This window comes from Mobula birostris, chromosome 7 (genome assembly GCF_030028105.1).
Source record: "Mobula birostris isolate sMobBir1 chromosome 7, sMobBir1.hap1, whole genome shotgun sequence".
In the NCBI taxonomy this organism is placed as follows: Eukaryota; Metazoa; Chordata; class Chondrichthyes; order Myliobatiformes; family Myliobatidae; genus Mobula; species Mobula birostris.
The window spans coordinates 60,869,555-60,890,615 of NC_092376.1; the positions used below are offsets into that span (position 1 = coordinate 60,869,555).

Here is a 21,061-nt window from a genome sequence, read left to right on the forward strand (position 1 = left end):
GGGTCCCTGCAGTGATTAGTCTAAAATAACTCACTACACACAGAAATGCTTTGAATGCCTGCCATGGTGGTACGGAAGATTTTTAGGATCAGCTCACTTGTGTCTACCTTCTGTATAATTTTGACAATGGCAATAATTTTGACAAACAGAATGAGAATGAAAGGGAATCAGAAGATTGCTTTTTTAAGCAGAATTTAACATCAACATTTCTTGGCAACTTTGAAAAGTCATAAAGGGCCTGGGAATTAAAAAAATCTGGTCAAATAAATTGAAAGGAAACTGAAAAGATTAATTGATGAGGCAGACTTGCTGAAAACCCAATTTTATGGCTGAGCAAATGGATATTGTTATTCACGCGGTGGATTGTTCTGTTTGACATTACATTAGTGTTCCCTGAGGTCAAAAGGAGGCCAGGAGCAATGCACAGTTTATACAGATGACGTGACCTCAAAATTTGCAAGGCAGCAGGATTGAAGTGAACAATATGCACAAAAGCAGCGCACCCAGTAATGCCCTTCCTTTGCTGAAGCCTGATTGCAGACCTGTTCACCTTCGCACTGCACCACAACCTGGCACAAAGCCCTCCTCAGGTCAATTTAGCCAAATGTACCCGCAAGTTTGTTGAAATGTAGCTATTGGCTTGTGGTCTTGTAAACACCAATACATCCCTATTTTCAGCTCCTTAGACCATTAAGCAAGACAATAAGACTATAAAATACAGAAGCAAAATTAGGTCTTTCAGCCCATCGAGTATGAGGTAAGATATAACTAAAGCCTATGATCAACTAAATGTCACAGGAAAATTCTTGATAACAGCCCTTACAGCTAGTTACTTGACCTGCAGTGTTCCCTTTATATTCAACAGCTATAGTTGAATTTTATACACCTATTGTATACTTGCATTTTTATAATATGCTTGACAGTAAATACTTCTGTCCGATGTTATCTCCAGAATACATTAAAATTAGTCAGATGTTTCCTGTACCATCCAGAATATCCACTGGAGAAGAATGATGTATTTCTAAATAGTGATTCAATGGATGTTATGGGTAATACAAGATGTCCCCTGTAAGGGTTAGGCCTGGCCATCGGTGCTGAGCATGTGTTATGTGCCATCCTGTTCCATGGGCTAGTATTCTCTGTCTCACTCTCTCACATACACTGGCCACTTCTGCCTTGGACCCACAATCAGGAATGCAGAAAAGGAGACAGAACATATTGATGATTATATCAGCAGGGAGCATATGAAAAGATTGGTATCCGCAGGCCCTGGTCAAGGGTCGGTAACCAGCAGAGAACGGTGGCCTTGGGGGAGTTGGTGGACTGCATGCAGAGGTTTTGAGTGTCAGCAGGCCAGTGGGATCTAGTAGAGGGGCTGTGTAGTGCTGCATGAGGGGGAACAGTCGGGCAGGTAGCAGGGATGCTCCCTCACAACTCGTGACACATGTTCGATCCTGACCTCCAGTGCTATCTGTGTGGGCTGTGTATGTTCTACCTGTGAATACAATGGTTTCCTCTGGGTGCTGTGCCTACTCCGTACATCCCAAAGGTGTACAGATTAGTAGGTTAATTGGTCAGTGCAAACTGATCCCAGAACATGGGTGAGTGGTAGAATCTGAGGGAGGTTGGTGGAATATGGGGAGATAAATAAAAAGAATGGGATTAATGTAGGATCAGCATAAATTGGTGCTTGAAGGTCAGCATGGACAGCAGATGAAATGATTAAACAGTTGATGTTACGGGTAGAGACCCTTCTTCAGGTCTGAGAAGGAAGGAGGAAAATGCCAGAATAAAAATGTGTGTGGGGGAGGGGAAAGGAGGCTAGCCGGAAGGTGATAGGTGAAGCCTGGTAGGTGGTGTTACGTACCCCGTAACTGGGTTGCCAAACCAGCAGGAATGGACCACTAGCTGGAGTCTGGATTACTGGAAACTAATAAAGTTTTATTAAAGAAATAAGTAACACAGTACTCTAATCGTAAGGATATAAATGCAACAGGTTAGCAATGATAAAACACACATGTACACAGAACTAGGGTAATAGGAATCAACCAAGCTATATCGCAGTCTAGGGGTAAAATGATCAGTCTCAAGTGACGCAGAGTTCAGTTCAGCTTAGTACAGTTCGCAGTAATCGCTGTTGTGCCGTTGGGGGGGGGGGGAGAGAGAGAGAGAGAGAGAGAGAGAGAGAGAGAGAAATGCAAATTTTGATTCAAGCAGACCTTTGATGTTCTTCGCAGTTGGCTTTCGGGCGGACCCTTTTATGTCTTCTATCCCGCTGTGGTCACCGACTGTGACCCCTCCGTTCCGGATACGACCGTTCTTCCTCGGTGAACCCGGCACCCAGGCAAGGACGGACACACACACCAGATTCCCACCGATCGTACCTTTTCACCCTGTGAGTCTATGGTCGGTTCCCTCAAACCAGACCTCCAAGCTCCACCAACTTGTGGGGGCACACCGCTCTTCCAGGGTTTCGTTATCTCGTGATCTCGTGGTGTGTCGTGCCTTAGCGAACCTGTTCTTTTTATCCCCCTGCTGGGGTATCGCTTGTCCATCAAACTTCAAACAGTTCAGGTTCAAAGCAACCGGTCTGTCAATGTTCTGAATTGTGTTTCTTTTCTGTTATCTCTCTCCTCGTTTCTCCATTTGTCTCCCTTATCTCTCTCATTAGCATCAATCGTCTGATAACTGGGTTTGTCGTCACAGTGGGAAAGGTCAAGGGCTGTAGATGAAGGGATCTGATGGGGGAGCAGAGTGGAGCACAGGAGGAAGGGAAAGAGGAGTGGACCAGGGGAAGTAATAGGCAGGTGAGAAGAGGTAAAAGGTCAGAATGGGGAATAGAGGAAAAGGGGGTGGAGAGCCTTTTAACCTGTTGTGTGACTGTCTAGGCCTTCCCCAGCAGAATGAGCATGAGAGAAAGTGAGACTGTCTTGGCCTCCAAGCCATTAAAAGTTGCCCTGCTCACTCCCTAGTAATAACTACTAAAGGCTGAGGAAGGGCAGCAGCTGTTCTCAGTAGGAGACAAGATAGAACAGGCTATAAAATGCCTTTAACGAGCATTAAAGGAATTTATGTTGTTTAAGCTGCTTGTCCACATAAACAAACATGCCTATTTACTTTTTGAAAATTACTGTAATTAAGAGAAAATCAATATAATTTTCCTCAATTTCATCAGTCTTGTTAACAACACAACCACAATTTTGTTGTAATCCATTCTACAAATGGCTTATTGCAAGGCAAGTCATAGCAAGAATTCTCAGTCCACACTTTGGCATTGAAAAGAATTTCAATTTAGCATAAGATCACCTCTCAATCAGTTCATTAAAACTACCTTAGATTAACTCCCCAACCTTTATGGAAAACATTCTCTCTGACTCCACCATCACTGCTTGCATGAAGCATGAAGCTGAAATTTGGATATGTTTATATCCTGAAGTTTTATGACTATTCGGTCAGAAATATCACTGGTTTTACTAATTCATATGCAAATATGTTATTTACCATTAGCATACATAAATATATCCCTGCCTGAGTGAGATAAATTACCATTCTTCTCAATTAGACCTCCACTGAAACTGAAAACCATTTTTTTCCAATTAACTGTCTTTGAAACAAGGAGACATTGAAAATAACAAATCATATATCAGAGATAAATGAATCAAGTGTTTCAACACCTTTAATATTATTTTCATAAAAGCAGTGTACAAGCTAGCTGTTTATGTCACTAAAAGAATACAGTGGCACTAATGGAAGAGCAAAGAAGATCACTTCCCAAAAGATGTAGCACCAAGGAGAAACGAGAAGGCTCTTGTGAGATCTGATGGAGGAGTTTAGAATTATGAAGGGATTTCGATCGGCCACATGCAAAGAAAATCAGTTATTAGTTAAACCATGTTAATAATTTAAAACTCCAGTTCATTCATGAAATACAAATTATGCCAAAAGTGCAGAATGATACTTCAGTCCGGTGTTTCTCTGTTGCATGAAATACATTGTGAAACACCCAGGGTATATTGATGTTAATCCCCGAGCAGTGCTTAATTAGAGCTCCTTTGTGAAGCTGAATTAGCAGTTCACACATTTCGCTGGTGAGCACTAACACAGCATGGACCAATCAAAGGGTCTTTGGAGGAGGATACACCCAGAATATGAACAAGTTAAATAACATCACTTACTACCAGTTTTGTATGGTTCCCACACACAAAAAAAAACAGTTGAGTTGAATAACAGGGATTTTAGAGGAAGCTGAACAAATGTGGACTAAAGAGGAGCAGCATGTGCTGAGTGTGGAGCTTAAGCACTGCCAAGAACCAGTTAGGTCAACCTTCTGTTTCCACATAATATGTTGTATGCAGTGCTGTTTAATACTTCCCAGTATTCTCTCAACCCTGAATTAGTTGTTCTCAGCTAGAATGCAGTTTTCCCCGAGAGTCTTGTGAGTGAACTAGATCTGAATATTGTCTGACAACTGCTCTTTTGGAATCAAGGAGTAGAGCAGGAACCTCACTCCTTGAGGCAGATGCTTTGCTCTGACTTGGGTAAAAGCTAAATTAAACCATGGCATGGCTGGGTTCCATAAACTGCAGTAATTGAATACTTGGCCTTGTATTTTGACTGCCTTTGTAAGAGCTGAAAATAAATCACAATGCTAAGGTTGAGAGCCGCTTCATTCAGAGCTATGGCTGATTCTGCCAATGCTGGCAAAGTGATCTATCAACACTGATGTGCTAGCCTTCTTATAGATTTAATAGAGTTATTACTTCAACAATAAGATACAACCATGTTTGGATTACAACAAATCAAAAAAAAACAAAACAGACAAAATGCTGGAGGAGCTCAGTAGGTCAGTCAGCATCTACGGAGGGAAATAAAGAGTAGACTGTTAGACTCTTCTTCAGGACTGGTAGGGAAGAGGGCAGAAGCCAGAATAAAAAGCAGGGGGAGTGAGGACAAGCTGACAGGTGGAAGGTGAGTCCAAGTGAGGCTTGAAGAAGGAATCTGATAGGAGGGAGGGAATCAGAGGGGATGGGAAGAAAAGCAGCGAGATGGCCACTAGAATGACAGAAAGCAAAATGGGTGGGGCAGAGGGGACTGGTTACTGGAAGTTAGAGAAATTGATGTTCATCCCACCAGGTTGGAGATACCAAAAATGGAATACAAGGTGCTGCTCCTCCAACCTGCATTTGGCCTCATTGTGGCAGTAGAGGAGGCCACGGACAGACATGCCAGTGTGGAAATGGGTGGCCACTGGCAGTTCCCGGGAAATCCTGGCTAAAAACAGAGGTTTAATTGAAAATCATCTTGAATTCAGTGATCACATGATGACAAAATTTAGCTCAGGGAAACAAATTTACAATTTTTCCACATCAACATTTCCATTTGTCATGTAGTGTGTTGTAATTACTGTCAGCAAATCTAATAACCATTTCTCACCATCTTAATGCACTTAATCAACAATGTAGTTTACCTGTCTATTAAAAGTTACTATTCACAACTGAGATAGATTTCTAGAGCTGTAAATTGTGATTATAAGCAGTACATAAATTTGCATAATTTTTGATGATAGCATGCCATGCAAGTATTTCCTCTCTTTCCTCAAAGATTACTAGGAAGCAACAGTAACATAGTTGGAGTAGAAAAGTGAAATACTGCAGTTGGAAACTCAAACCTAGTAAGTTGACAAACACTGAAATTCTGGGTTAGCATTAGAAAGATGATTCTGAAAGGCAACTGGATTGTCTCAAGAGTTCAATTGGCTCACCACTAATCAGCAGACTAGGGAATGTAGAATGAATCTCTTCATTCTGGATAGATTAATTTGTTGAAGATCCATAGCTGATCTGTGAACTTGTTTGTGGGTTTTTGTGCTGAACTGCTGGAGTGATTACCTGAAGGCTCACCAACAATGTGGGTTATTTCAAAATTACGAGCAACATTGATACATGTCCAGATGGTGTGTAACTGTGATTTTGTAACCTTACTGCTCTTGTTCATTTTATGCTTACTATAGAGGAACAAAATGCTGTCTTAATAACCCTGTGTAGATAATAGCTACTGTAGCCATGTTGTGCTAATAGAGGAGTGGGTGTTCTCTCAGTCCAGTGAAGAGATTCTAATCAAGTGAAGCAATCTATAAGGGATGTTGCATCTACTCAGTCAGGGACAAGGTGAATATTCATCCATACTCTTGACGTGTTGTAAGCTGTGAAGAGGGTTTAAGAGCTGGGAATTAAATCTCTCATCAAAAATTATTTTCTGTTTTACTCTGCTAAACATGACAAGATTCAGGAACAATTCTTACTGAACAACTGTTAGGTTCCTGAACTGGCATGGATAACTTCACTCACCATTACTCTGAACTGATCCTATGACCTACAGACTCACCTTCAAAGACTCTTTACAACTTACGTTCTCAGCATTCTATTTGCCCAGACCTTTAACAACTCTTAATGGGGCTTCACAAAGGCACAATCTTTTCCTTTAATAACCAACAAGAAAAATCTCTGGTGCATGGTGAGAATAATGAGGGAATTATTTTCTTTCCTGAAGCTAGCAGCATCTGAGCACCCAGGCCTGGCACTGAATGGGACTCAAGCAAAGCACCATGAGCTACCATCTAACAGTATCCTTTTGCTGGGGACTTAGGATGCAAGTGTCCAGGTGCTGCCTCAAATGGGATCCAAGCACTTACGTCCAGCTTCAGACTGGATCCATGCAACCAGGCACATTATAGGGTAATGAAGAAAATGGAAGGGGATCTAGTGCTTTCCCAGCATATATGACAAATAAAGTCTTCTTGGGCTTCCAGCCGGGTACAGGTACCGATTTTAGCCAACATTTCGATGACAAACTCTGCCATCTTCATCAGAGATGATGCACAGGCATTTCTAGTCTGGTGGTATTTATACCCCCATCATCTGTCCCTCCTGATTGGTTAGTCCTCATCCAATCAGATTTACACTGTCCCACCTTGTTTACAATCAAATTCCGGTTTTTACTTAGAGCGAGACCTTCATCTTTGTTAAAATTCTTTTCCTCTAGTTTTATTTCAATGGCTTCCTTCACCAGGCAATCCCAGAAGCCATTGGCTTGGCACAGTAGTTTTGTGCTGTTGAAGTCAATCCTATGTCCATTGCAAATGCAATACTCTGCTAGCGCCGATTTCTCTGGGTAACCCAAACGGATACACCTCCTGTGTTTATTGATGCGTGTTTCCACCATGTGTCCAATCAGCCTGATATACAATGCTCAGCGTTCCAGGGAATCCGGTAAACGGCAGCCACCCTGAGTTCCAGGTCATCTTTGACCCACATAAGCTATGAGTTGAACTTCCTTACAGGTTTGTGGATGGTATTAATCTGGTTTTTCTTCAGGATCCTGGCAATCCTTCCAGAAACCATGGAAATATTGGGAAGACAGGCGATAACGATGGGTTCCTCCTCGTTGTTAGGTTTCCTGGCTGAACCTAACAACAAGGAAGAATCCGTCGCCAGGATCCCCTGTGAATGTCCCAGTTAAGTTCCACCTGTCATCCTCTTGCCCACTTTCCCATTTGTTCTAGATTGTTTCAGCCTTCTTTACTCTGTCACCTGCAAACCTGTGAATCAGGTCACCTAAATTCTGATCTGAATTGTTTATATGACCAACCACAGTGGATTGGAAACAATCCCTGAGGAACAAGCTAGTCCACAGGTCTCCAACCTGAGAAAGAACCCTCCACTGCCTGCTATCACCAAGCCAATTTTGTATCCAAGTTGCTAGCTCATCCTAGACCCCATGCGTTTTAATCTCCTTAACTAGCTTACCATGACACTCTTGTCAAAAACCTCACTAGAGTCCATGTAGGCGACATCTACCATCTTGCCCTCATCATTCCCCTTTAGCACCTCTTCAAATAATTCTCAAATATGAAACACGATATCCCATGAACAAAACCACGCATGTCTGCTTAGTACTTGACTTTCCAAATGCAGATAAATCCTGCCTCTCAGAATCCCTTCCAATAACTTCCCCAACAGTAAGTAAATTAGGATCTCAAGAGTGACTTATTCCAGGAAATGAATTTGATAACTGGTGTAAATGACCTACCAATAGACATTACTGCATTTCACTGCATTATTGCACCACACATCATTGCACAAAATTGACTTTCCACTGCATTTTACTGTAAAAAATATCGTAATTTAATTTTGGAGCAATAATAATTAAATATACTCATCCCAGGTCATTTTACAGCACTATTAATAATAGAGAATAGCTTTCTTAATTGATTGTAATTTGTAATTCCCAATGAAACGTGCTTGAAATCCTCTCTGAAAAACAACAACAGGCAAGAATGGATATTTACAACTTTGACAGTAATGCAAGCAGAATTCATTTATTTTTTTAAGAAATAATTTATTTAAAATGCTGTTGACATACTTTTTCAGATGATGGCTTGCCAACTAAAGTTGATTGCTTTCTATGTTACCATGGAAACTGATGTTTTTTTTTGGTGGTGCAAAGTACTGGCAGGTGCACATCAAATCAGCAGTTGAGCTGATAAAACAAACCCACATCCCAGAGCAATCACCAAGACTGGGATACTCCTGAGAATTTTTCTTCAAAGAAGGTGATAAAGATATTGAGGACTAGATTCTCCAGGACACATGGGGCACACTGTAATACTAGTTGCAATTTGTGGATAAAAAAGAATTGTGAAATATTTTAGTAATAGATGGAAATGTCAAATGCCAGCAGCATTAAAGGGTTTTAGGTTGGGGAGGCCTGTACTCAAAATAGACTCAACGGAGCTTTAATATTAAGGAGATAATGTAATGACACTACAATTGAAAAAAAAATAAAGTACAATATTCACAGGCTGCAATTCCTCAACAGTTGACAGGTGTGGTCTATCTCCAGTACAGACAGACAAAACATCAAATAACCAATCACACTAGAAGCACCAAGGTTTCCGAAAGATTTGTTTTGAATCATTAGCAGTTCCTCTCTCCCTAGGTACTTATTAATTGAAACAGTGCAAGTGACTGCATAAATGATCATATTGTATTAAAAGAAGAGAAAGAAATGGAGGTCACAACTCTGATAAAGTAGTTACCTCAGCAATAGCTACCTGTTAGAGAATTAGCAAATGACACTGCAGAGTGTGAGGTCATTTTAATATCTGCCTAAATCTCATTGTCAAATTCCCAAACCTCACTTACTGGGCTAGATTTGTTCCATTACCACCTACTGCTGTGAAGCTTTCGGCCACTAAGTGGGTAGTATAGATACCCATTCTATTTCAGAACAAGCCTATTCTTAAGCAGTAGCTGGGATCTTACAACTTCCTGAAACAGCAACGTACGAGATTTTCTATTTCCTTCACTGATATTTGCAATTTAGTAACACAAGCAATATCCCTTAATGAGGCCATTAACAATCCTCTCCACAGAAATAGCATCACATTTTGTCAATATGCTATGATTTGATTGACTCTGCACTCCTGGAAACTTCAGGGAATTAGAATATTTGTTGCTTTCAAATATTTTTCCTTGTTACTTTTAACAATGGTGAATCTACAGTGAAAGACTTGTGAAGCAAAGATTCTACGGTGTAGTGGATCAGCCTAAGACCATTTATAATGTTCCTACAGATCATTCAATAAAGTGAACAAAATGAAGCTCCAACAGATTTGTCATTACAATACTGTGCAAAACATGACATCTGAGATGCTTTGCTAGCTGTGTTAAGTTCTTTGTGAGTTCAAACTTGGGCATGTATTACAGAGATTTTTTCAGAAGTGCTAATTAATTCTTTGCCACATGGAATTTGCTTGGTTTGACTCAGTTGTACACAGGCATTTTTCAAAATACTTCAAGACAGACTGAATTAGCATCTGGCATGATATTAGTTACACAATACTTTTCACTCCCTTACATTCCACAGTCAGATGTTGTATTAATTCTGTTTTAGTTAATACGAGCCTGTGACATTGAAATCTTTGGAGATTAATTCACATTTGCAGGACCAAAGCTGATATATTACACATAAATCAATACAAGATGTTTATTAGTCATTTGTTGAATGTGATATTAAACCTACATCCTTAAAAGAAAACATAAACATAAAATTTTGTGTAAATGAATCATTCTGATTTACAGTATTAGAAACTAGCAGAGAAGTACAATAATAACAGGGTTGTTGTGGTGGGAGATTTTAATTTCCCCAATATTGATTGGCATCTCCCTAGAGCAAGGGGTTCAGATAGGGTGGAGTTTTTTGGGTGTGTTCGAGAAAGTAGTTAAGCCTACAAGAGGAGAGGCTGTACTTGATTTGGTATTGGAAAATGAATCTGGTCAGGTGTCAGGTCTCTCAGTGGGAGAGCATTTTGGAGATAGTGATCACTATTCTATCTCCTTTACCAATGCACTGGAGAGGGATAGGAACAGACAACTTAGGAAAGCTTTTAATTGGAGTAAGGGGAAGTATGAAGCTATTAGGCAGGAACCTGGAAGCATAAGTTGGGAACAGATGTTCTCAGAGAAATGTACAGCAGAAATGTGGGAAATGTTCAGGGGATATTTGTGTGGCGATCTACATAGGTACGTTCCAATGAGACAGGGAAAGGATGGTAGGGTACAGGATCCATGGTGTACAAAGGCTGTTGAAAATCTAGTTAAGAAGAAAGGAAAAGCTTACAGAAGGTTAAAAAAACTAGGTAATGAGAGATCTAGAAAATTATAAGGCTATCAGGCAGGAGCTTAAGAATGAAATCAGGACAGCCAGAAGGGGCCATGAGAAGGCCTTGGTGAGCAGGATTAAGGAAAACCCCAAGGCATTCTACAAGTATATGAAGAGCAAGAGGATAAGATGTGAGAGAATAGGATCAATCAAGTGTGACAGTGGAAAAGTGTGTATGGAACTGGAGGAGATAGCAGAGGTACTTAATGAATACTTTGCTTCAGTATTCACTATGGAAAAGGGCCTTGGCGATTGCAGGGGTGACTTACAGCAGACTGAAAAGCTTGAGCATGTAGGTATTAAGGAAGAGGATGTGCTGGAGCTTCTGGAAACATCAAGTTGGATAAGTCACCAGGACCGGATGAGATATACCCCAGGCTATTGTGGGAGGTGAGGGAGGAGATTCCTGAGCCTCTGGCAATGATCATTGCATCATCAATGAGGCCGGGAGAGGTTCCGGAGGATTGGAGGGTTGCAGATGTTGTTCCCTTATTCAAGAAAGGAGTAGAGATAGCCCAGGAAATTATAGACCAGTGAGTCTTATTTCAATGGTTGGTAAGTTGATGGAGAAGATCCTGAACTTTTGGAGAGGCATAATATGATTAGGAATAGTCAGCACGGCTATGTCAAAGGCAGGTTGTGCCTTATGAGCCTGATTGAATGCTCTGAGGATGTGACGAAACACATTGATGAAGGTAGAGCAGTAGACGTAGTGTATATGGATTTCAGCAAAGCATTTGATAAGGTACCCCATGTAAAGCTTATTGAGAAAATAAGGAGGCATGGGATCCAAGGGGACCTTGGTTTGTGGATCCAGAATTGGCTTGCCCACAGAAGGCAAAGAGTGCTTGTAAATGGGTCATATTCTGCATGGAGGTTGGTGACCAGTGGTGTGCCTCAGTGATCTGTTCTGGGACCTCTCCTCTTCGTGATTTTTATAAATGACCTGGATGAGGAAGTGGAGGGATCAGCTAGTAAATTTGCTGATGACACAAAGGTTGGGGGTGTTGTGGATAGTGTGGAAGGCTGTCAGAGGTTACAGCGGGACATTGATAGGATGCAAAACTGGGCTGAGAAGTGGCAGATGGAGTTCAACCCAGATAAGTGTGAGGTGGCTCATTTTGATAGGTCAAATATGATGGCAGAATCTAGTATTAATTGTAAGACTCCTAGCAGTGTGGAGCATCAGTGGGATCTTGGGGTCCGAGTTCACAGGACACTCAAAGCTGCTGAGCAGGTTGACTGTATAGTTAAGAAACCATATGGTGCATTGGCCTTCATCAACCGTGGGATTGAGTTCAAGAGCTGAGAGGTAATGTTACAGCTGTATAGGACTCTGGTCAGACCCACTTGGAGTACTGTGCTCAGTTCTGGTCACCTCACTACCAATGTTCCCTCTAATTTTTAGTAGTCAGTGTGTGCAAAAATATTATGTTGTGCAAATTTTGTTCCTGTGACAAAAATATGTGCGCACTGAATGCACACATGGCATAGTTTATGTAGGTTTACAAAATATTTGACATAAAACTGCACAGAATAACAACAAAATAACATACATATTTAAGTCACTCAGTTTTTTTTCACTCCCTTATCTTTGGCATTTACCCATTCTTTGTAAACTCTATCTTGAAAAATAGAACTTCTATCCAATTGATAGCTTTTGATTCTCATTAACATATCCAAATGACATTCACCTAAACGGTTTCTCAGCTTGTTTTTGAGTTGATTCATTAGGCTAAAACCTCACTCACTGTCTGCACTAGATGCAAGAAAGGTTCCCCCAATGTCCATCAACTATGCAAGGTTGAAAAACTGTTCATTTTGAAGTACAAATGCCACCATTTGAGCAAAGTTTGAAACTGGTTTGGATTCAATTTTTTCTTGCACAGAAAATTTGAAATCATTAAACTGTCTAACTATTACAGTATTTTCAGCTAGAAAATCATGATACTTTAGACATAAGGCATTAACTTGTTCATCGCCAAATGTGAAGTCACAATCTGCAATTGCGGAGAAATCAAAAGCTGACCATTCTTGTACCTCAACTTTGATCATTTTCACTCTTGCTCATCTGCACTCAGCCGTAACATGCATAGTACTCCTGTAACGAGTAATGATGGGTTCTGTTGCCTGAGCGTTTGTACACCATCCAAATGCGATTTACTTGCCAAATGACGCTTCAAATGTCAAGTTTCCAAATATCATCCCACAGAACAGGATAGGTGAGGTGACGTAAATTAGTGCCATGCATTGAGGTATTTGAAAAACTGACTAACTAGTTAGCAGAAACAGTTAGCTAAAAGATTATTTTCAATAAGTATAATTATTAATTACTACATTATTTTAAGTAACTAACCTTTTGTGTGCACATTAATTTCTTTGTGCGCTGGTTGAAAAACGTGTGCATGCACACACACGCACAGTTTAGAGGGAACTATGCTCACTACAGGAAGGATGTGGAAACTATAGAACGGGTGCAAAGGAGATTTACCAGGATGTTGCTTGGATTGGGGAGTATGCCTTATGAGAATAGGTTGAGCGAACTCAGCTTTTTTTCCTTGGAGCGACGGAGGATGAGAGGGCACAGTTTTAAGATGCTTGGAAGTAGGTACAGAGGAGATGTCAGGGGTAAGTTTTTTACGCAGAGAGTGGTGAGTGCATGAAATGGGCTGCTGGCAATGGTGGTGGAGGCAGATACAATAGGGTATTTTAAGAGACTCCTGGATAGGTACATGAAGCTTAGAAAAATATAGAGAGCTATCAGTAATCCCAGGTAATTTCTAAAGTCAGTACATGTTTGGCACAGCATTGTGGGCTGAAGGGCCAGTATTGTGCTGTAGGTTTTCTATGTTTCTAAGTCTCTTGCTGAGTGCACTGAAATATTAGGCTGTTTTTAGTCATTTTATGATGATGCTTTAGTCATGAAATTGTTAAAAAGGGTAACTCCTAATAAGTGACCGATTATTCCAATATAGGGTAAGGGTATTTTGGGGAGTGAAAATGTTTTGAACTGTTTATTATGTTCAAATGAAATTTCTTCCAGTCAATTGTGCAAGAAAGCAATTACTAGTTTGGTCACTCTGAAAGCAATAAAGTACAATCAACAGGTATATCTACTGGCTGCTATGTATAAGGGTGACTCCAGTGACAGGTTTTAATTGGATTTACGCAATGTAAAATATTGTGGATGCATTACTCTATTCAGGGAGTTCTTAGTATAATCTCTCATCAGTTTGGTTCTCGATGCACAATGTGAACAAACTTCTGATTCTTGTGCTTATTTCTTATTTCTTCTGGTCCTTGTTTTGATGTGAAAAAGGTTTTCTTTATCCCAGAGGGTCACTGCTTTTTGGAGTAATGCCATTGGCTTGCAGACAAGTTTCTGGGGAGGAATGTATTACTGTAGCCTAAAGATGCGTGGGATACAATGTACATTTTGATCTTCTGGAACACCCGTTTGATCTGATTTCTTAAGTTTATTTCTTTTCCTTTAAATATGGCTGTTTTAAAATCTAAACACCTCTGGAATTTTATGTGGCTGCTGGTATGAGGATAGGAAATAGGAGTGTAGAGTAGTCCTACACGTGTTGCAATGGCAGAGTAAGGTACACCCAACAATCTCAGTGTGTCTCTATGGCAGCCTTTCTCAATCTTCTTGCCCTGGAGGAACCCTTGAAATAATTTTCAGGTCTCAGGGAGCCCCCACATAAAAAGTATTATATCTAGATCTCACAGTGCGTTAGTGTGATCAGTAAGTTGAGGATATAATAATTCAAAAATAATTGTCAATGCTTTTTTGAGTAGAGGATGAATTTTTGGCCAACCTTTCTTGAAAAAAAGATAGCTGAGCTTAGCTTACCTTTCTTGAAATTACTCTTTCTTTCTCATTCATAAATTTTAAAAACTCATAAGGCAAACATAATAAATTTCTCAATTCTGGGTTGAACTTGAGATGAGCACACATCGATTTCAGCTTCAACTGAAATGAGACAAGTTCTATCTTTGCTCTTGCTGCTTGTTAAACAAGAAAAAGCTTGCTCACACATGTAAGAAGTTAAAACTGCAGCAAAATGTTCATTGCTTTCCTATGAATGTCACGATACTCTTCTTTCACAGAAAAACAGAACTTGTCCAGGGGCAAGCCAGTAAATTTCATCTTGAGTGCATGATCAGACTGCATCTCACAAAGTTGTTCCTCTTCTCTCAAGTCAAGTTCTCAGGCTGAGCAGAAGATTCAGAGAGAGGTCCTTCACCCAGTGATACACTTGTGTTGAAAGGGAGGGAAAATACTGTTCAATTTTGTTCTACAGTTGTTCCAGGTGGTTTTCAATAAGACTCGAGACTTTCTGATAGCCTTCCTCACTCTCAAGCTCGAGCAGCAGTGGAAACATTTCATGATTTCATTTGCAGCATGATTTTCCAAAAGATTCAGTTTCCTTTTAAATCCAAGAATCTTGTCACTTGAAGTCAAAACATATTCTCCAGGGCCTTGCAGAGACTTGTTCATATAATGAAAAGAGTCTACTAAGCAGGCTAGCTTCTGCAGCCAATCTTCATCTTCAAAGCACCTAGCAATATCTGGCCTACTATTTTCTTGAAAGTACTCCTGCAATTCACCTTTCCACTCAAACACCCTGATGAGAACTCTTCCTCTGCTAAGCCACCGGATTTCTGTATGTAGCAGAAGATTGGTGTGCTCCTTGTCCAGGTTTTCACACAGTTTTTTAAACATTCTCGAGTGAACTAGTCTTAATGCTATTAAATAACTTACTTCCTGAGTCCTATTACAGACTATGACTTTATTTTCAAAAGCGTTAATCCATTTGTTTTGAGATTCCAATGGTTGTTTAAAATAATCAGCCCTTTTACATGTCATGTGGCTGTGATCTGTAGTTAAGTGTCTTTTCAATTTTGCTGGAGCCGTTTGTAAGTTGTTTCCCTTAGACTAGGCACAATGGAATAGTACAACATGGATCACAAGTCCATGTAAAACCATTAATAAGTAGCTTTCATGGTAAAGATATGGTACTGGCTGATTACTTTAATCCCACCCACTGCTTTCGTCTCCAGGACCCCGAAGAGGCTGGTGGACTACTGGGGCAACAGGAGTCACTGGGCCTCTACTGTAGTCCTGAGTCTTCCAATCGCAGAGGGTGGTCAGTCATTGGTGTGTATGCGCACACCCATCTGACGACTCTCCACCTCGGGCTCTCCCCTGCAGAGATATCTGTACAGTCACCACTCCCCAAGATTTCACGCGCTGGCGATGCACTTTCTCCACTGGGGACAGTGCCTGCAGGAGGGCATGGGGCTTCCAGCCAACAACATTAACCTCTCCGCTTTGAGGGATCTGCCTCGCTTTTACCGCCAGCTGTTGAGGGTAGGGGGTCTAGTTTCATCCAGACAGGGTGCTCCTGCGCTGATGGGGGACGGTGCCCTTGATGCGAGGGGGACTGGTCCTCATCCTAGCACGGTGGGTGCTGAGGGGGCTGAGAGAAATGGTGGGGTTCTGACTGCAGCACCTCCTGATCGGCCGGAATTGCCTGTCATACAGGATACCAGGAGGTCCCCGGCAGAAATCTCTTCATGCAGAGATCCTTCCCCTGTACATTGGGACCTGAGTGGAAGGTACTGCAAAGGGCAGTATCATGCAACTGGTTTTTAAGCAGGTTCACCTGTCCATTCTGTGGCCAAGAGGAGTCAGTGTATCACGTTTATGGAGTGTGAGAGGTTGCAGTCCCTGTTTGAGTATCTGAAGGGGCTGCTGCTCAGGTTCTGGTTGTACTTCCGCCCTGCGCTCCTTCTATAACGGCACCCAGTACAGAAGGGGGCAGGTTGCAAGAAGGATTTACTGGTGGTCTTGCTTCTGGGCTTGGCCAAGATGGCTATTCATGGGTCTAGACAGCGAAAAGTCGAGGTCTCTGCCAGGGCCAACTGCCTGCCCCTCTTTCGAGGATACATTCATGACCGGCAGTCCTTGGAGAGGAAGCATGCGGTCACAATGGGTACAGTAGGGATTTCCAGGAGTGGTGGACCCCCACTTTATAGAAAATGACTGCTTTACAGAAAATAGTAATCATACTTTAATTTGAATTTATTCACTGTCTTGTAAATATTTAATGTTTTTCCTTTGTGTATTTGTTGTTTAAATAAACTTAAAAGTTTTGTAAAAAGAAAAGTTGGACTTTTTCATGTCTGTTGTTGCACTAGTGCAGGTAAATGACTCAGAATGTTGTAATTCTTCATCATTAACCTTATCATAATTGTCCGTAGGCCTGGGCCCAGAATGCTCCTCTTCCATCTCACACCTCCTCTTCAATAAATCACCACACTGGGCCATCTTTAGAATGAAAAAGATCCCTCTAATTTTCTACTACACCGGTAGAGTTGTTCACTCCTATAAGTCAGTCAGTGGCGCGTAAGGGGAAGTTGGGGGAGGTAATTCGGGAGGGAGAGGTTGACGTCACAGCCCAAGTTGGGCGAGTCCATTCAATGCTCAGAAAATGCGCTTCACCCTCCTCACCAGCCTATCGTCCTCTCCTCCCTGCAATACAGTGCTCACCGATCATGAAAGACCTCCCCTATCTCGTGTTTAAAAACTGAGAATGGACTCAAGCAAACAAACACGGTCCTACTGCACACTGCCATACTGGGCTGAAAGACCTCTAGCGAGATTGCTAAAGGGCCTGTCCGGTCACTGTCCACCACTATGAGAGTTTACACTGCACTTTGCGCAAAGTTCAAAAAATGATGTTTATTTTCATTTAGTCACGATCTCCCGCTGAACCCCTGCAAACTCTCACGGAACCCTAGGGTTCAATGGAACTTGGTTGAGAAACCCTGCTCCATGGTATCCGGATCTTCGTGATGAAATAGACGACAAATTTGAGGGAATTCAAGCACAACCAGAGGCACTATACATTGATAATAAATCATGTTATTCGTTGGCTGAAGCACTGCAGTAATAATATCCCAGTCACATTCAAGCTCACAAAATTATAGGTGACAGTGTCTTACATATGGAACCCTACAGCAATATGACTGAACGGGAAAGATCGGAAGAAACAATTGGCCTTGTTCCAGTTTGATTGTCATTCAAAAGAGTTTGCTGCTGAAAAAAACAGCACTAACAAATTTGAAAACCTTAACCAATAATTAGCTTACAACATTACCAATCATTGCTAAAGGACTTAGAAACATATGCAAAATTACTTCATTTCTTGGTAATGCAATTTCAAATTCGCTAAGTCATTGTTTGATACTCCACAAATGATTTCTGGGTCAAAATATTTCAAATAATGAGGCCTTGTCTTTGTTTCATATATAACCCAGAAAAACTTTGCTTTTCTTTTACAATAATATCCTCTCAATATTTCAGAACATATTCTGTCATGTACTGATGACACAACCATGATACATTAATCCAATTGCAGCAATAAGACCAGTACTAATCAGAAGAAATGGTTAATTTATGCTACAATTATGGGACCAAGATTAAGTAACATAAAAAATGCGATGTTCTGAGAACCAGGAATATAGGAAGAAATGGTATAATTTACAGATGCTCAACTGTAGACAAGCTCAGATTTCGATAACTTATGTAATGTACCTCATCTGGTTGAGAGTTGGAGGTTACTTCTTTGATGTGATTCAAAAACTCAGTACAAGAAGTTCCAAGATTCGTTATTTTCAAACATGTTAGGTCCATAGGAGGACATGTGCAGTGTTGAAACTGTGTGTTCTATAGTTACACAAGTCAACAGATGACAGAAGAATAATTGTGCACAAAAGGGACACATGAGAGTAGCTGATTCATACAGTATCCTTTTTGTTAATGTGCATTAACCTCATCCAACTGAAGTAAAAAGTACAATGGATTCCCGTTAATTAGGACACATTGGAGCCAGTACACTTTGGTCCAATTAAGTGGCTGCCCCAATTAGCTGAAGTTTCATGGAAATAGTTAAAAAGGTATAAAAAAGATAAAATGAGCAACAAATGATATATTTAAATGAAATACAAAACAGATTATAACACGACCAATAGTACTGTAAAACCGTGTATTAATTCCTAATATTTATTGACAGAGGAATTCATCCCACTGTTGTGTTATTTTGAAACTATTCACTCTAAGTACAGTGTAGCATCTAACAGCCACACAACTGCATGCAACTGAAGCTAGTTAGAATCTGTTCTACAACAGTCCCCTGCTCCAATTAAGTGGCATACTGTCCCGACTAAATGAATGGAATCCCGGCTATTTTCTTGAATAGTTTTTGTTCCTGAGTTGTCCCAAATAAGCAGCTGCCCCAATTAACCTGAATCCACAGTACTTAAGAAAGAAAAATGCCCAAGAAGCAAGCCTGCATCTGCTCTCTGCTGCCCAATTATTGTGTCCAGTAAATAAAGAATAGAAAATATCCTGTCAAGAGGCTACTTTCTAACAGTTAACAATCCTAAGTGGAGCTCAACAAGGGAAGGAAAAAGGAGAAGAAATTTAGATGTGGCTTAACAACAAATAACAGAATACCAGGTAGTCATAACATGCATTAAGGTCTAAATTCACCTCTGCTATATATTTCAACCTGCTTTGTCATGCCCTTTAAAAGTGGAGCACAGTGACTATTTTAATCTTTTCTTTACTGGCTGTAACCTTTCAATATTTCTCTTAGCTGCAGTGCTGGAGAGATGATTGGATTCTCTGAGTAAATTCAGTCACATTGACAAGTAAATGATTAGTGATAAGGTTGGTCGTTTACCCTGTTCACAGTTCTCTCCTTTATAGCCAGAGTTACAGATGCACGTCCCCATGATGCAGGTGCCATGGTTACCACAAGTTGAGTCAAGGCACTGGTTTGTGGGAACGTCGCACTCTGCTCCCTTCCACCCACTGTGGCACAAACAGCGTCCTTTCAAATACTGCCCATTGCCACTGCATAGCACAGGGCAAGATGCTGTGAAGAGAAGTACACGAACATCAAACATTGACAATGGAGGCAGCAAGTCATTTGCTGAGATGTTTGAAGCATATAAATTCATAGAGTCACCTTCAAATTATCATGGTTTATTATAGAGCCCAAGACTTTACCAACATTGTCTGTATACAGAAGAGTAGAACTAATCATGGATGAACAGGAGTTTGGGGGAAAATTAAGCAAAGATTTTCACAGGATTATAAACAAAATATAGGCTTAAAGATTGTAGAGTTTCAGAATAAACTATACACAGAGTAACCTTCAACTTCAGGTGCCTTCCTCTTTTCCCATCCACCTCTGGTTAGAAGAAACATCATTCCTGCAACCTGATTTCAAGCTGGTGCCTCCACAAACCTTGTACTGGGGCCTGCAGGGGTCAAGTGGTCTTCTGAGCTGCATCTAGGTTCTGAGTTGTGATTAACAACCAGAACAATGTAGCTGCCGATGAATATACTGACACCCAGAAGCTAAAGGACTGTACTGCTAACACCAAGGGTGTAATGACATATTTCACCTGCAGATAATATGATATATAACCTTGTCTGAGAATCGGAGCGGGAGTGCGGAGGAAGCCATTTTTGAATTTTTCGGGTTTTTTTTCCATCGGCGTTCAGAGAGGCGGGACTGCACAGGTGTGTGACAATCGAGCAGTGAAGTGCGGAAGATTTAAAAGGAACAGAGCCTCATACAGCGGGCAGTGTAATATGCGGGCGGCATAGTGAGCCGGGAGCAGAGTGATGGCTTAACGGCTTTGGCTCAACTGGCTTAGGCGGAAACGGGCGAGGCGAGGAAGGTTTGGTATTCATTTTTTGTTGTTATTTGAGGAGAGGGGCAGTATGAGTGTGAGGGCAGCTTGTTGTTCTCAGTGCCGGATGTGGGAGGCCCTGGAGTCTCCAAGCCTCCCTGACGTCCACATCTGTGCCAGGTGCGCCCAGATGCAGCTCTTAAGGGACCGCGTTAAGGAACTGGAGCTGCAGCTCAATGACCTTCGTCTGGTCAGGGAGAGTGAGGAGGTGACAGAGAGGAGTTGCAGGCAGGTGGTCACACCGGGGCCACGGGAGGCAGACAAGTGGGTCACGGTTAGGAGGGGGAAGGGGAAAAGTCAGGTAATAGAGAGTACCCCGGTGGCTGCGCCCCTTGACAATAGGTACTCCTGTTTGAGTACTGTTGGTGGGGGGAGGGTGGGGGACAGCTTAACCGGGGGAAGCCACAGTGGCCGTGCCTCCGACACAGAGTCTGGCCCTGTAGCTCAAAAGGTTAGGGAAAGGAAGGGGAGGGCAGTTGTAATAGGGGACCTGATAGTAAGGGGGTCAGATAGGCGATTCTGTGGACGCAGTCCAGAGACCCGGGTGATAGTTTGCCTC

The 21,061-nt window shown here is 41.4% G+C and overlaps 1 protein-coding gene across 1 annotated transcript in view; it reads right to left on the reverse strand.

The window, feature by feature from the left end:
- tenm4 (teneurin transmembrane protein 4) overlaps positions 1–21,061 on the reverse strand; it is a 631,884-nt gene that overhangs the window by 161,245 nt on the left and 449,578 nt on the right. The window contains exon 12 of the mRNA XM_072263298.1: positions 19,482–19,676. Coding sequence (XP_072119399.1) covers positions 19,482–19,676 — 195 coding nt within the window. The remainder of the gene's footprint in view (positions 1–19,481; positions 19,677–21,061) is intronic.